The following is a 14,787-nucleotide window of genomic DNA, read 5'->3' on the forward strand; positions in this document are numbered from 1 at the left end:
CTATTTGACCTGCATAAAATTACTCGTGCCATTTTGCTGAAAGAACCAAAAACTGTGCTAATAGCCTACGCGTTCCAAAAGAGCCTTCTTCGCCATAACAACGGCTCAAAATGTAAGAATAATTCAGCGCTAGAACTCTTCCTCGGCATTTTTTGCTTCTTTTTAGGACATTGAAAGAAATTTGTATTCATGCAAGTTTAAGTGAGTTCCAGTTTCGTACTTAAATTTGCGGCATGTAGAAAAAATAGGATCACTCAAGAGTGATTAGCGCTAAAAAAACAATCACCGGCTAAATTTTGCTACTTTCGTGAAATTCCCAGCATCACCTGCGCCTTAGAGGTCAAAGTGTACAGAATTTTGTACAGCGTAAAAGGAAGGTTTTTTCTTTGCATAGTTCGGGAATATATCGTGCGGCGAACCTTATAACCAAGAGGTTTAAAGTGGTAGGTGCGAACAACGCGCAAAATGAGCATCGTTTGTACCGCGATTCGTGAACCAGAAAAACACATTAAGAACAACACAGTGTGACTCGAAAGAAAGCCCCCTGGGCTCCAAACTTTTGACAAAGGCTGTACATATAAAGTTCCACTTTAATCAAGCGGTGCGAACGCGCCTGCGTGCGTAGCATTAGCGTGTCTGACTCGCTACCCGCGCGCCGCTGGTGTGGAAGGCGCCATCTGTGGTAGCGTCGTGTAACATCCACCTTGTCAAATAATCTAGATTTTTCTCTCATGCCGACGATTACGGCCACGGCGACACCAGCTTTTTTGCGAGAGGGAGCCTTAACGCTGTCACCTAATACATATGCCAAAGGAGTAGCAAACATTACAGCAGAAGGAAATAATAGCCACGCCATTGCTATATTAGCAGTATTATTTTATATTCTATTAGACGACGTGAAATCTTCTAAGGCAGCAAAGGTAGGAAAGAGGCTGTTAAAGGAGCTGCAAAGAGCCCTTCCATTATCTTGGCCGTTATCATGCGGGAGCACACTACCCGGCTCTGAAAATATTTTGCCTAGTCACCTTTTCATGAGGTTTCGGGGTTAGACAATTTTTTCGACCTCCCTTTTATCCGCTATTTTTTCTTTTCCCAGCAGAAAGCTGTTCTTGCAGGCGCACAGGTCATTGAAGTGGGCAGATAGACCGCGCGGTGATACGAAGTGATAGCCGCAGCGGCTGCCAAGATAACGAAGTTCGCGTCGAATGCAAGTGCGATGTATTGACGAAGGAAGAAATGCTACACTGAAACATTTTTTTTTTTTGAAAAGAAGCATGTTCTGCTGGAGGGTTAAGCTCTTGAAATCTGCCCATCTGGTATAGATTGCGGTCGGTTACCCGCCTGGCGCACATGAGTGGACAGCGAGCGGGCTAAAACACAAAGCAAATAAAGTGCATAGCACCACCACGTTCGTAAAAGGAATGTACAAAAAAAAAGCACGCTGAGTAAAGGATACCACCAGGGGAAAAGCACAGTAACGACTGCTTGTATCGCAGCCAATATGTCACAGTCTGTAAACACGAACTCTACACACCGCTGTTCCTTGAACGTAGGCGGTGGTTTATTTACGCTGCGTTCTGAGCACCCGGATATCGTTTTTAATTTTAGCCTTCCATTTTAGCCACCTTTATTTTAGCAATGCTGAGATGTCCGTGTCACGCAGAAAACCCTCCTTTGTTGAGATCCGTAAATCAAATGTCCTGGGTATGTGACATATCAGAAAGCCATGCGAATTAATCTCATGTTGCTGTCATTTTATGTCCTGTCGCCGAACTACTGAATGCAAATTCAGGCTGTCCGTCATGTTTCGCAGCATAGCAAATGTACTACCTGTACCTTTTTGTAGCATGTATTCAGCATTGCGTGCAATAATGGGCCTGTTAACATTTCTCACGGACACGGCAGCTATACACATGTTAAAATCAAATCAATCAATCAATCAATCAATCAATAATGACGAGCATGACTTTTTCGTCAGCACGTGACACTTCTCTTCCATCCTCACTTGGAGTGGCCTGCCAGGTAGATCACTAGGCTAATCCAGTGATCATGAATAGCCCCCATGAACCATTTAAAAGGAGCGGAAGTATCTAAAGAGAATTTTTTTTTTACTTCGGTCTGTAATTTGCGCTCGGAAAAGAATTTAGTGAATAATAGTTTTGGCCTGTCGTTCTCCGGTCATTAAGAAATTCAGCGTCGTTGTTGGGTGCACGTATTAGTTAATTGTGACGGTCTCGTGAAATGCATTCTTCAAGCATATCGTCTCCAAAGTCCGCGTAAACAATCCACATATTGATCAAAATTGGGCCAGGCGGAAGAAGCGAACGGGTCATTCGAAAAGTGTCGCTTCATCTTAATAATGGTTGTAAACCTTTATGCTTCTGCGCAGCTCTGCCACACGCCACCTCCCAAGAACGTTTTACCATCAAAGTGTAGGAACGATACGATAAGGGAAGGAATTGGGATGAACGGTGAATTTTTACAGGCATCCCACGGCACGCAAATAGAAAAAAACTTATTGATCATGCTTAGCAGCATATTCATGATGCTTAACACATGTTTAGATTCAGAATATGACCATTTTTTTTCTGATGAGTCTTCAAGAAACAAGCTGGAACGCACAACTACAGGTTGTTACCTCCTATGTAACTTGCCTCCTATGTAAGTCTCCTCCGTGAGTTGCCGAGCTGAAAGCAAGGCGTGCGTATCAGTATACGTATTCTAGACTGTGACCTCATCACTTAGGGCTGACCCGGCGCGGAAGCTCTGTGGCATTGGCGTTCGGCTTCTGAACCCAAGGCCGTGGGTTCGATCCAGGCCTTGGTGGCCATATTTGGATCGAAGTGAAATACAAACCATGTGAGGGGCGATGCGATCCAATGCTAAAGAACCGCAGGAGGACTGAATTATTCCGGAGCCCTCCCATCCGGCGTCCCTCATAGCCAATGCCTCGCTCCAGGACGGTAAACGTCCGAGTTAACAATTTACTGTGTGGTCGCCGTAATTAAATGACCATGGTTCGCACTGAAGCCACAAAACAGCTTCATGCAACTATCTGTACCTCACCTTCGCTATCTGCACACCTAATTATTGAAAAAACACCCCACTTGCTGCCACTCACATTATACGTGGAGTCTAGGCATGGAAACATGAACATTCAGTATTTGCCCTTGGACATGACACAGGTATACATCACGTGTCGGTTCCGAAGCGTTTCTTTGAGTAAGAAGGTTTGGGAAACCAATTACCAGACCAACAAGAGGCTTTGATTCACTGAAAGGGAAAACAAAATATATCACTGAGAAAAGAGCAGCCTATTCGTCTCAAGCAGTCGTCCTTATCACGTGCCGCTGACTTCGAAGAAACGGCTATATGATAATCGCTACGTGATAACAATTTTTGACAGCCGTGCCTCTTTGCTGGCTATTTAGCGTGCTGGATACTCAAAGCGGCCCTTTGCCCATATCAAGCGCTAGGGCTTAGGTGAGCGAGGCTTTTATCAGGAATATACAGTTCCGCCGAAGGGATCACAAGTGTCTTGGATTTCGTCTTTGGGCTGGCTGCATGCGTCTGGTTAAGCCAAGAGCGCCTGTAAAAGTTTTGCTGCGTTTTTTATTACTTTTCCTAGCCAAGAAGTCTGTGATTCCTCGCGGCTTGTCGTTATCTTACCTTGATAAACCACCACACCCCTCACCTTATCTCAAGCGTTCAGGCGCTGTGCACTTGAGAGCGAGTTAGACTGCCTTCCGCCAGCTGTGTGGATAATAGTGCCGGCTCTGTTCTGAGGCAGACAACGCGTCGTTGCAGTCGACATTCTAGAAAAGGTACGTGGCCGTCAGCTCTGCATAACTTGTTTTAATTGCTTTCCTAAATACTTTACTTATGCGGTTCGCTTCCATGAGACGCGTGTAATGCGTTTTGAGTGCAATATGAGACCCCTATACCGTTCGGCCGCCGCGGGGATTCGGTGGTTATAGCGCTCGGCAGCAGACCCGAAAGACACGTGTTAAACCCCGGCCGCGGTGGTCGAATTCGATGGCGGCAAAATTCTAGAGGCCCATGTACTGTGTGATGTCAGTGCATGTTAAAGAACCCCAAGTGGTTGAAATTTCCGAAGCCCTTCACTATGGCGTCCCTCATAGCCGGAGTCGCCTTGGGGCATTAAACCACCATAAACCATAAACCTTACACCTGTCTAAAATGTGAAGCGTGGCGTTTTATGGAGTGTAACAGCGACCTTGACTAGGTAGCAGAACGACGAGCAGTGAGCACGTCTTGAACACACCTTTTCTGGCACCCTGTTATTACCGTCCTCAAAGCCACGATCGGCATCGCATCTTGCGGGAGAGAACCCGTAAAGTTCAGCACCTTCCCAGGTCGTTAACAATGTTGCACAGCTGCCAACTAGCCCCTCGGTCCGGGTCGTGCAACGTAGGGATGCGGCAAAATAGGTGCAGTTTAGCTCTCGAACACAAAGCATTGCACGGGTAGAATTCAGTGTCTTCTGCAGTGGTGCAGCATTGGACATGTTCCGCTATTGTCGGCTTTTCGCAAGATTCTGCCGCCGGTTTTCCTTGAGAGGCGCCGTCAGCAAAGGTACAGAGATATTGACTCTTCGAGCGCCATGCCATTCAAATACTGAAGCTTATGTGCGTGTATATGTGTTAATTGGTCTCTAATTTTGCCTGTGTTTACGTCATGGAAATAACGACTTACGACGCCCCGTTTAGAAAGCCATATTTTTATGAAATTCAATTTTTAAGATTTCATTTAATTAAAGCGCCATTTCAATCCTGAGAAAACAGAAATTATTTCTCTTTTCCGCAGATGCAAAGACACAGCCATAATTGTAACTACCTGCGCATCTTGGGAAACCGAAATTGAAAGGTTTCCGGCGAAAAAAAAAAATCTTTTTTTGCATAATTATTGTTAATTTTTTTCTGTTCAGCCTTAGAGCACCTCTTTGTTTGCCATTTATGTCTGTTTTTTTAACATTTATTACCTAAACCCCTCACAAACCGACGCAAGATGCTTATAGCACTTAGGGTGGTATGTCAGGATGCCAACGCGAAAGATTGCTCGCAGAGGTACGTTAGAGGTTTTAAAACACTTTGAAATCAAAGCTCGTCCAAACACAAAGCTTGTCTGACAGGTGACCAAAAGCGTATCGTGAAATCTTTCCTTCGGTCTTCTGAAGCTGCAAAAGACACGAGAATAAGAAATGAGCTGTCACATGAGCAAACCGAAAAAAACGTGCAACTACGCTATAAATATGATGAATTTTAGCAGATCTCGACATTAGTAGTTATTCCTGATCTTTCTTGTTTTTCTTGAAACTCACATTTGAGCATCTTTGTTACTCAATAAATACAACCTTTATCCTTGTGGAAGATATTTCGTAGAAAATGTGTAGACTTTTTTTATTATATATCTGGCTTTGCAATGAACCCAAAAGAAAAAAAATCATTTCATTTAAATTTATTCGCGACTGCACTTTTACCGAACAGTTGCCTATACGAAGACGATTGTTCGTGGTCATTCGCCTATTACAGATACAGTTGATAGTATCGCAATTATTTGCTTTATGCATTTGCTGTCTTCATGTGTACAACAGCATAAGCAGTGTTACTTGTGATGGACTAAATCAGATTTATGATTGTTGGCTTCAAGTGTATGTACTATCGCGATGAAAAGAAACGCGAACAGCGGAAAGCGTGGCTTTCCGCACAATCAGCGCAGCCTAGCGCCAGCCGGCTATATCCGTGTCCAACTGCGATATGCCTTGGCTGTCGCTATACAGGCAAATCGGCGCTTTCAGTCGGCCCCGCCGTAGCGCTAGAATCTTGTTCCGGCGACCGTTATCGCACCACGTGTGTGTTCAGAGTTGCAGGCATGACTGGCGGATGAAAAGCTTTCCTTGTGATTATGCCCAGCAAGTAAACTACGGCACAATTTCATGCTGTCACGATGAGTGCGTGCAGAAGAGAAGTGAAGGGTGAATGTCTTCCAGGCCATATCAAATTTATTGATCTAAGAAAGGTATGAAGAACAAGCGAATGCACAAGCTGGCGCAAAATTTGAACCTATCACAAAGCAGGATTGCTCGATATAAACTTACTCTGCATTAATTAATATTTGGTAAAGTCTCCTTCGGCGAGAATGCGCCATTGACATAGAGGCGCGCTGTTTTGTGGCTGCAGCGCAGTGCCGCGAAGCCTGACCCGCTGGGCGTGAACAGCAGCACAGGGGAGTCTTTGATCATTTAATGGAGATGAAGTCGTGACAAGCGCGATTTTATAATTACAATTGAAATTTTCCAGGCAATTATGTCTGCTCCGTTTGCTGGCCACGAAAGTTTACGGATGGCGGCTTTGGGGTGATCCGAAAGCAAAGGCTTTCTTTGGGCTGTCCTGCTTTGAAGGTCCGACTACGGGAGGTGCTGTCGAACCACTTGAACGTCAACGTTTAGCCCCTGCTTGTTTTAAATCCGCTCGGCTGTTAAAAAAGGGTTGTCTACGCCAGCTGCAATAATCAGGTCTTCTTCCGCGATCGCGGAACTTTGCCACGAACCGTGAGGAAGGTCCGAGACTCTACCTTCAGTTTTGTAGGCTTTCAAAACTTTGTCCACTCTCGAAAGCGCTCTTCGGGTATTCTCTACAATTATTCTGTTGGGAATTTCTTGGCGGTACAAAGCGACCACTACAATCCTGTCGGCGTCCGACGCTCGCGGCATGATTTTCTATTCAAGCTGAAAAGACTCAAGCGGGTAGCTTAGCTGCTACGCCGTAGGATATTAGGGAGTTTCAGAATTTGGGGCCCAAGCGGCTTGGTGCCCCAAGAGAATTTGCGGCCGCAAGTGCGCATGAGCAGAACCCAAACCAGTCTTGGGCTCTTGCGTTCGCGTTAACCCAAGACCCAAAAATCGAAAACTAGCGCGGGCCGCCAAGCGGTCTTGGGTCACCCTCGCGAGTGACGAGAAGTCGCGAAATCACCGTAGAGCAGATGATCGCATAGCAAACTTGCTGTCCTTCTACTGCTTTTTGCCATTTTACACAGGTGAACTCGCAGTTTTAAAGTGAATCACAAAAAAACACTATTCAAGAGCACTTGGCTGCCATTGGCTTTGCTTGACTTAAAATCGTTTTCTAAATTCGTAGTACTAACAAAACAATCACGTTTATGAGATTTCATTGCTCGCTCTTCTTGCTGAAAAATGCATTCTGTTCGTTTACACTTGCAAGAAAAGTTTTTTTTTTATTGCTTTCAAGCACCTGCGGCGTAACGAGCGCTCCACCCAACGCTGTCTGCGTTTGACCCAATTCTCAAACTCTGCTGCTCGTCTAAACCCAAGGGCAACAACGAAAGGCGGCTTGGGGGTCCAGAGTCTTGGGTCCCCAATTCTAAAACTCTCTAATAGCTCGTGTATGTGGAGCACCAGTTCTAATCGTTTTTATTCCTTGATGCTTATATTTTTTCGATGAAGGCCTAGGAAGCAGCGACGATCGGGCTCGCACTTAACGCTTCAGTTCTCTTCTGCACGCAATCATCGTGACAGCATGAAAGCGTGCCGTGTTTTACTTGCTGAGCATAATGACAAGAAAAGAAACTTATCATCCGCCAGTCATGCCTGGCACTCGAAATACACACGCGGTGCGTTATCGCCGGCCGGAACAAGATTCTAGTGCTACGGCGGCGCCGACTGAAAGCGCCGATTTGCCTAGCGACAGCCAAGCCATATCGCAGTTTTCTTTTTCTTTCGATACTCGACAGAAGATTTCGAAGTCATATCTGAGAAAAGCACCATGATAGCCGTTTCACAGTGAACGGCTTTGTATTCCAGCCTCAGGTATAGGCGACACCGTCTTGACGTCACTGGAGTTAGCTGAAGAAAACTGTCTGCTTCGGCGGTACCTGCATCTCTCTTTCACCTTTTTTTTAGTTCATAAAAGCTTTCTGCAGTGAAAGTTGCGTATTTTAGTTAAAGCGGGGTAATGTATCAATGATGTCCAACTTCAATTAGTTCTCAGTGTCCCTTTATCAAAGCGCTACAACTAAACCGCTGCCGATGACATGCGGATACTAAGCTTAATTTGAAACTCTCCTGCAAGACTGAAGCAAGGATCTTGCCAGCATTTTACTGCTGATGCGAAACACGCAGTTAAGATTTGAATTGCAGGGCTTAGCGATATGCCTCTAGGTGCCAAGAGAGCAAGCACGCGGATCGCGTTCGCTGCGGACGCATCCAAAGAATCCGAGATTATTCTATCGTGTTGTAAACCCGATAAGAGTTATTGACTTCCAAGAGGGCAACGTCGATTGAGCTCTAAATAAAATCCACCAGGAGGAAAAAATATTAGGAAAAGGGAATGTGCCAGCTATTGCTCTGAGGGTTCGCTGCTGTCTCAAGTTACCGTATGCATGCAAACACCAATATAATGGTTTTTAAATGACGGTTCCTATGCTGTTCTAATCATGCCCCATTTGGTGCGAATTAAAACGAGAGGGAATGTGAGCAATGTTGAATGTTATTGAGCAGTGCATCTCAAACATAATATGTAACAGTTGCCCCTTTGGCGAAGTAGCTTTGGAGTTCGGCTGCTGATTCTGAGGTGACCAGTTCGAATGCCGACTATGTTGTGCCGCATATGGATCGACACCATATGCAAAAACGGCCGTGTGATGTGAGAGGTTAGCATTCATTAAAATCTCCGGGCGATTCATGTTAATCCGAAGCCCACCTCTACGGCGCTCCTCATAGCCCATGTGTCGCTTCGGGAGGTTAAACACAACATACTAATGAAGTAAAATGCAAGTAACCTAAATATAGCTCCGGCTACTGTTAACAAAAACCCGAGCTCGTATGAAAATGGCGCATGGGGATCTGGAGCAAGAAGTTCCGTTAGGAAGACAAAAGATTTAGCAATGTTTTGTTGCGATCAAAGTTTAGTACAATTTATTTTCTTTAAATTTCGTCTGATGTCCCCGATTAGCTCGATTCCGCCTTCATATACCTAATACTGGTAATAAAACCCTCTCCTTATTTTCATAGGATCCTGGTCAGATGCCGTCAGTATCAGCCATGTTCCCTCCACGAGAACAGCAGTAATATTACTCTTGTGGCGCGTGTTCATAATATCCATTGCGCCAGCCATGCGCCAGCCATGCGCCAGCCCTCGCCGGCACAACTTACGCGTGCTTCTTTCCCACGCCTCTGGCAACGTGACGTGAACGCGGTTGCGGTCGATGTCTGCGGTGTCACTTGAGAGGATCGAGACAGCACCCCTCGCGCGCCCGCATCTGGCGCGCTCTATCCTTCTCCTCCCTTTTCCCTCTTGCAGCGGCGGGGCTCACCCCCCGCGCTGCCCGCCGCAGCTCCGTTACGACACTCGGAGAATAAACGGTTGAACTGTACAGTCGTATCGTCTTGTCTGAGAATGTTCAAGCAGCTTACGCCCTACAAATCGAAGACAAGTCTCTTCTAGACTAGGTGTGATGTACCGTCGCAGATAATTCGGGCCTCGTGGGAGCTCCAAAGGAGGGGTTGCAAGCTTGCGCATTACCCATACTATTTTATTTTTACTTTTGCAATACTGTTGTGCTGTTACAGGGTGGAGGCAGAAAACAAGCTTTTTCACAACAAAATGTAAGGCTGTTAGAAAAAGAAGAAAACATCAAACAATTCAAGCAGGAGTACAAAATTGCAACTTATAAAAAATCCGTTTCAGAGGTTCTGGTTAATGTCATTCTTGAATGACAACGTGCCTCATTGTGGAACAGTAGCTGGTAGGTTATTCCGCGCGGCAATAGTTCTTCGGAAAAATGAGTAGGCGTGAGCATTAATGCCTGACTGTGGGGCGGTGTTAATAATCATGCCTTATTCGCAAATTCCTTGATTCTGCTAAAGTTAGGTAATTTGTTGTCAATATTAAAGACTTCCCTTGATAATAAAAAAAAGTTTCAGCCTAGCCTATTTCCGACGGTCTGCTAGAGAAAACTCCGCTGAACTGAGCATTTGTGTGACCAAAAGTTTGCGTGACTATTTTGCATTTTTGTATGTGCGGAAATGTTTACTGGATCATTTATGACAGCCGCCGCGGTGGCTCAGTGGTTATGGTGCTCGGCTACTGACCCAAAAAACGCGGATTCGATCCCGGCCGCGGTGGCTAGAATTTCTTTGGAGGAGAAATTCTAGAGGCCCGTGTAATGTGCGATGTCAGTGCACGTTAAAGAACCCCAGATGGTCGAAATATCTGCAGCCCTGCACTACGGCGTCTCTCATAGCCTGAGTCGCTTTGGGACATTAAACCCCATAAACCAAACCAATCATTTATGACATAATAGTTGCGTCACGCGAAAGTAAAATACAGTAGAAAGATTGCGTAGGCTTTCGACGTAAGACCGCGAGGAAAGAGGTCTCGTAACCTGAATGAACGACTGTTTTTATTCCCCTTGTAGTTACTCCATCGCGATATTGTGGTTGCTACAACACGGCGTCGGAACATTAGGAAAGAGGAAATGCAGGTTTTATCTGCATGTGATCTACGATGAATTTCTTTTTCTCTTCGAATGTGATGACGTCTGCGATGTTAAAAGCGAAAAAGAAGCTTCGAAAGGCGGGTGTGCATGAGGTATCGGAGTTGAGGGCATACTGTATTGCATTGGTCTCAAGCATCATGGCGCATATTTCTTCGACCCTTTACGGATGGCGGTTGAGAACGCAAACAAGATATAGCTCGTAAAATGGTGACGGGTGGTTAGCGTGTCTTATGAGACAGCCTTGCATTTCGCTATACTAAGTGCTCACGCACGTGAACTCAAAGCGCCTCAAGTCGAACTCTTCGCAGACTCCATCGTACGGCGACGACCAAACCTTCATATGATGCTGGCAGGACATTGTTAAAAAAAGTAATGGGTGGAATATTGCAATACAAGAATTCAATTATCTCAGCAGTGTAATTAAGACTCGGCAGAAGTTCACTTTTTATCAGTTCAATGCGACTGAGGGGTTCTCTACTGCACTTATAAAGAGAAATATTTAGTAAGCGGCTATCAGGCAGATGAAGCCTGGCTCTTTTTCATAGTGTGTCCTTTTAGCGACAGCAGCCGTTATTGCCGCATTTAGCGCATTCAATGACAGCTAATTACATCCGCGCAGACTGCGTTGTATGAAGTAGTATATCACTTCGAAAGCGCTTATTCTAATGCTTATTTTCAACTCACGCGGTTTAAAATTAAATCTGGCATGACAGTGAACAACTCCATAGGCCCTAGCGGCCGACTTCGTTTCTTTGCGTTCAATCAGCCGTAAAACGCTCGATGATAGTTTGTTCTCTTTCCGCGCATGCTCTTCTTGCTACCGCTTAATACGTATCGCTCTCGCAACCGTCTTAAACAACATTGCCCTTTTGTAGTTTTTGCGAAGCAGTCATCTTAGCTCGCCAGCCATGCGTACTGTTAATCATTTTGCAATAGGTCAGTTTCTCTCACACCAAGCATGAAATGCATACTGCTCCCATCCTTGGCAAACGAGGTGATACAAATTTGCGAAATTGTGCTGCAGTTAGTGCCCTTCCGAAAAATAGCAATGTCAGAAAAATTCCTCTACTCACTCAGCTGAACTTTACAGTGCGCCGGCGCGAACCCAATAATTCGCTGAACGTGCCCGTCCTAAACGGGCTGCTTTATGATGCTGCTCAACGGGCTGCTTAATGAGCCTTAAGTCATACTAAGGATCGAAGAGCTCATCGGGAAATCTGGTACCTAGTATTTATTTGCGTCAGATTATTCCTTTCGCTTCGCCATATCTTCCATCATCGTAATGAATAGTAATGTTACTGCTGGAATCGTACACAACTGCGCAACTGACTGCTTTCACGGAAGCGTTTTATTATTGTAGCCTTTGGAAGTACGTCGTTTTTCTTATCTCCAGAATTTTTGCCAGTACGACAGTAGGTAACCAGCACTGGCCCAAAACAAGCTCGTACACACTTCCCGCAGGCGCCCATTGGTGGCAATGAGAGCCCCAATCGAAGACAATGTTGTCTACTCTCCGTATCCAGCCGTCGAGATCCCTTGCTGCTCGTTCTACGATGCTACCAGGATGGCGCTCCTCAATGATCCGGACAGACTGGCGCTGGTAAGTATACTCCGTGCGGGTTCAATGAATGTGAAAAGGAGAATGGAAGACCTTTGGCGAGTAGAAGACGGCCTCTCAAATAGCCACCAACAATGCGGTCAGTTATCTTCCGGATAAACTTAGACACCGTAAACTTTGTGTGCTTCTCCTTTTCATATCGAATCATTAAGAGGGTCGAACTAAATAATATATAAAGCCATCTTACTTAGACGCATAGCATAGCACATTAACGAGCCATGCACTGCCGAAGGCGAATCAACTTCAGAAGTACTTCAATATCTGAAAGTTATGAATTGTCGGTCAAGGTGTGGTAAAATTCGAAGCATTTGTTATATAGTAATTTCGTTGCTAGGAACAAACTGAAGCATATAAATATAAGCTATTTAAAGGAAGTCTTTACAAAAACGAAGCACAACAAAACATAGACTTCATCCTAGAAGTGTGTGAATTCAGTAGCTCGCCAAGCACCTGGGAGTAACTGCTCGGTGCACGCTCAAAACTTAAAAGCTGCTGTAAAAGAACGCTATATTGTGGGCCCAGAACGCACATGTTTGTTTCAGTCATTTCATAGTTTTCCCGCAGAGGCACCTTGTGTAACGAGGTGTTGGTGCTTGGCGCCACCACGGACCCTTAGCCCCCATACCGAAGCTGTAATCCGTACCGTGGCGATAGGTTGAAAGGTGGAGGGAAGAAACCTTGAACGGTGGCGGTCGAGGAAGTGGTCAATCCTCGGCCGATGGGCTCCTCGTCTGTCTACCAGGCGGGGAGTCCCGGGACCTTCCTCTGTGTATAAGGGTGAATCAGAGGCGACAAAGTGTCAGGAACCCTTAGTTTATACATGCCGTATGGATAAATCTGCAAAAAAATCTGATCGGCCCCCAAAAAGGGGTCGCACCGATGTCAAGAAATTGAATCCGCAGAAGCCACAAATGTTTGCGAAGTTTTTTATGGTTCACTCAAACACTGATGAACCGGTAGCCAACCTGTCTGCATTTGTCATCTGCCAACACACTAAAAAGCTGTGTAGGCAAAGACTACAAAGCAAAAAAGAAGCGAACCGGAGATCTCCTTGTAGAAGTAAACACAAAAGAACAAAGTATCAAACTGATGTCGTTACAGAATCTTGGAGAAGTGAGTGTGCAGGTAACCCCGCACCGCACCCTGAACCACTCGAAGAGCGTCATATCTGAATATGAACTCCTACAGAGTACCGATGCGGAAATGGAAGAACTAGCTCAACAAGGAGTAATAGCAGCCCGACGAATAACCATCCGGAGAAACAATGCTGAAATCAAGACAAAACACATTGTCCTAACATTCAATGGCACAACTCTGCCTGACTCCATCCACGCCGCATACCTCCATTGTAAAGTCCGCCCATATATACCAAATCCGAGACGATGTTTCAAGTGCCAGCGCTTTGGACACAGCATGTTGGCTTGCCGAGGTAAACCCACTTGTCACATGCGCAGAAGACGCACATACAGAAGAAAGATGCGAACGCACACCAAAATGCGTCAACTGCAATGGCGCACATGGCGCGTACTCCAGGTCGTGCCCAGTCTGGAAAACAGAAAAACAAATCATAACTTTAAGACCACAGAAAACCTGTCCTACCTTGAGGCAAAAAAACGCGTCTCTTTCCAACAGAAAGGGACATACTCTGAAGCGGTGACGCGGGGACCGCCGCCGCCTTCAGTTTCTGTCGGCACACAGGTCTATCCGGTGGACCTGGTGTCAACACCGAAGTCCCCACCACAGAAGTCGGTGGTACAGTTCACAGGGCTGAAACGTTCGCGAGAAGACCGCGCGATCCTCGCTGGAGGCCCTCAGGCCCCACTTTCAGCAGCGGCATCCTCGGCGACAGACACCCAGAACAGCTCTGCTGAACTGGACCTGTCGCCCCACACCTCTAAGAAGGCACCTGCTGGCCCAAGAGACTCTGCCCCTGGGGCAGAGCCTGGTTCAGTGGTGCCAACAAAAAAGACGAAGGCGAAGGCCACGGGCCATCGCAAACAAGAAGCATCCTCCACGTCCACCGTGGAGGAGATAGATGTCAGCGAAAGTCCGCTGACATCTAAAACACACGCATCCGCGGATTCTCCGCGGAAATCCGGCGCCACGAAAGTGGCGATGGATACAACTCCTGGTTCGCCACCGCTGCAGCGGCGGCGAGACTCCCTAGAGAAAAAAGGGAAACCACGAATCACTGCTCCTGAGAATAAGTAACTTTCCCCAATCCCCAACTTATCACAATGGCGTATCTAATACAATGGAACTGTAGAGGTCTACACAGAATCTACACAGACATAACCGATATGCTCAAAACAATGGCACCGACAGCTGTGTGCCTGCAAAAACGAACCTTGGGCCACAGCACACAAACAACTTAAAAAAATATAATATTTTCCGGAAAGACCGAGTACAAGCTAGCCGACTCTCAGGAGGCGTCGCTATTATTACGCAAAGCGATGTCCCTGCAATAAATAGAGGTATCATTGAAGACGAACTTAGAAGCGGTCGCAGTAAACATCATTAGCCATAAAACAATAGCAATATGCTCTGTGTACATACCACCACACAACACAATAGCCATGCCTGACCTAGAAGAACTTCTGGAACAGTTGCCTGAGCCGTATGTCATAATTGGG

General features: G+C 45.9%; 1 protein-coding gene across 7 annotated transcripts in view; it reads left to right on the forward strand.

Moving 5' to 3' along the window:
- LOC149360284 (luciferin 4-monooxygenase-like) overlaps positions 1-14,787 on the forward strand; it is a 41,888-nt gene that overhangs the window by 3,785 nt on the left and 23,316 nt on the right. For 3 of the 7 annotated variants that reach the window (XM_089572238.1, XM_089572236.1, XM_089572242.1), the window contains exon 2: positions 11,998-12,136. The exons of 1 other annotated variant lie outside the window; for it this stretch is intronic. In XM_089572238.1, the coding sequence (XP_089428364.1) occupies positions 12,014-12,136 (123 nt within the window). In that variant the 5' untranslated portion in view covers positions 11,998-12,013. Of the gene's footprint in view, positions 1-3,496; positions 3,825-11,929; positions 12,137-14,787 lie in introns of those variants that run through there. 3 more of the 7 variants (XM_089572237.1, XM_089572239.1, XM_089572243.1) reach the window with 3 other exon arrangements.

The sequence above is a fragment of the Amblyomma mixtum genome, chromosome 2, assembly GCF_055824585.1.
Source record: "Amblyomma mixtum isolate Tamu chromosome 2, ASM5582458v1, whole genome shotgun sequence".
Classification (NCBI taxonomy): Eukaryota; Metazoa; Arthropoda; class Arachnida; order Ixodida; family Ixodidae; genus Amblyomma; species Amblyomma mixtum.